The sequence below is a fragment of the Austrofundulus limnaeus genome, unplaced genomic scaffold (genome assembly GCF_001266775.1).
Source record: "Austrofundulus limnaeus strain Quisiro unplaced genomic scaffold, Austrofundulus_limnaeus-1.0 Scaffold256, whole genome shotgun sequence".
Classification (NCBI taxonomy): Eukaryota; Metazoa; Chordata; class Actinopteri; order Cyprinodontiformes; family Rivulidae; genus Austrofundulus; species Austrofundulus limnaeus.
In genome coordinates, this window is record NW_013952658.1 from 773697 (window position 1) to 775072 (window position 1376).

The following is a 1376-nucleotide window of genomic DNA, read 5'->3' on the forward strand; positions in this document are numbered from 1 at the left end:
TGTGTGTGTGTGTGTGTGTGTGTGTGTGTGTGTGGACAGAGGCGTTATAATGAAACAGCAGAGGGGTGGTGAGGAGAAGGATGAGGCCTGAACAGGAGGCGTTCCTGCTCTGCTGTGCTGCTGTTTAAACTGTCGCTCAGAGTTTGAGCTTTTTATTCTGACAGTTTTTTTTGAACCRCTACAGCAGGCGGAGATGGGAGTTCATTTGTTACGAGGAGGAGAAGAGTTGCATGTGCAGCCAACACAAAAGTGTTTGGAAGTGAGGAAAGCAACAGGATTTAAAGATAAATGTTTACCTGAGCTCACGGATTAAGTTTCACACATCTTGTACTCTGGAGAAGCTCCAGTCCGTTCTGATGTTAGCATCTGTATTTAATCTTACCTTCAAAAAATGCTGCTATATTTGATCTTACAGCATGATAAATAACAAAGAGGAATAGATCGAATAGAATTGCTTTTATCACAGAAATGAGCAAAATTGGATTTGTTGTGATGATTCTGTTTGAAGMCATAGAGATACAACTCTGATAAATATCTGATCTGACAGCAACATGTTTCTTTATTAAATACGTCCATCACATTTTTACCCTATATCCAAAAAAGAATTTGATAATAAATGTTCCAAATACATATTTTTTTTGTAATTCCCTCCATGTCTGTTTTATCGTTTTCTAGACTCACACAGGGGAGAAAGAGAAGATCTGCCCATACTGCGGACAGAAATTTGCCAGCAATGGTACACTGAGGGTTCACATCCGCAGCCATACAGGTCAGGAGCTTTTTTATCACTTAATGCTTTGTCCAACAGCTGCAGCTTTAAAAATGTCAAATATTCCCAAAGTGTTTGTTTGAGCTATAAGGTAAGTCTGAATTACTTATGCATTCAGTTTTTCTTTATGTTTTGCTCAATTTATGATGATGCGGATGAAATAAATGCCTCCGATTTTATTTGTTCTTTTGGCTGCTCCCTTGTGCAGGAGCCGCCGCAGCAAACACACTAACATGAACAATTTTGCCTGTTTTACACCAGAAGGTCTTCCTGATGCAACCTGGGCTCAAACATGAACCCTCATAATTACAAGACCGCCTCACTGACCACCAGGCTCGAGTTTGTTAAGACTTAAAGTGGTGGTGTAGAATAATCTGAGTCAACCACTAATCAGATATGGTCTTGTTTTAAAGGTTTTTGATCTGCTGTGGTTAAAAATACCTGTTGTATCCCCCACAAACAAAACATCCGTTAAATGAACCAAAACGTTTATTTAGAACAGGAGTTCTCAAACATTTTTTTATTCATTTATTCATTTCATTTATTTATTTTGTTTTATTTTTTTGGATGGCCTCCATTCTCCCCTTATAGCCATCCTCTCCACACC

At 38.7% G+C, this 1376-nt stretch overlaps 1 protein-coding gene across 1 annotated transcript in view; it reads left to right on the forward strand.

Annotated features, from left to right (window-relative positions):
* Positions 1 to 1376, forward strand: part of prdm5 (PR domain containing 5) — a gene marked incomplete in the record, with an annotated part of 81217 nt that overhangs the window by 45441 nt on the left and 34400 nt on the right. The window contains 1 exon segment of the mRNA XM_014020549.1: positions 676 to 769. Coding sequence (XP_013876003.1) covers positions 676 to 769 — 94 coding nt within the window.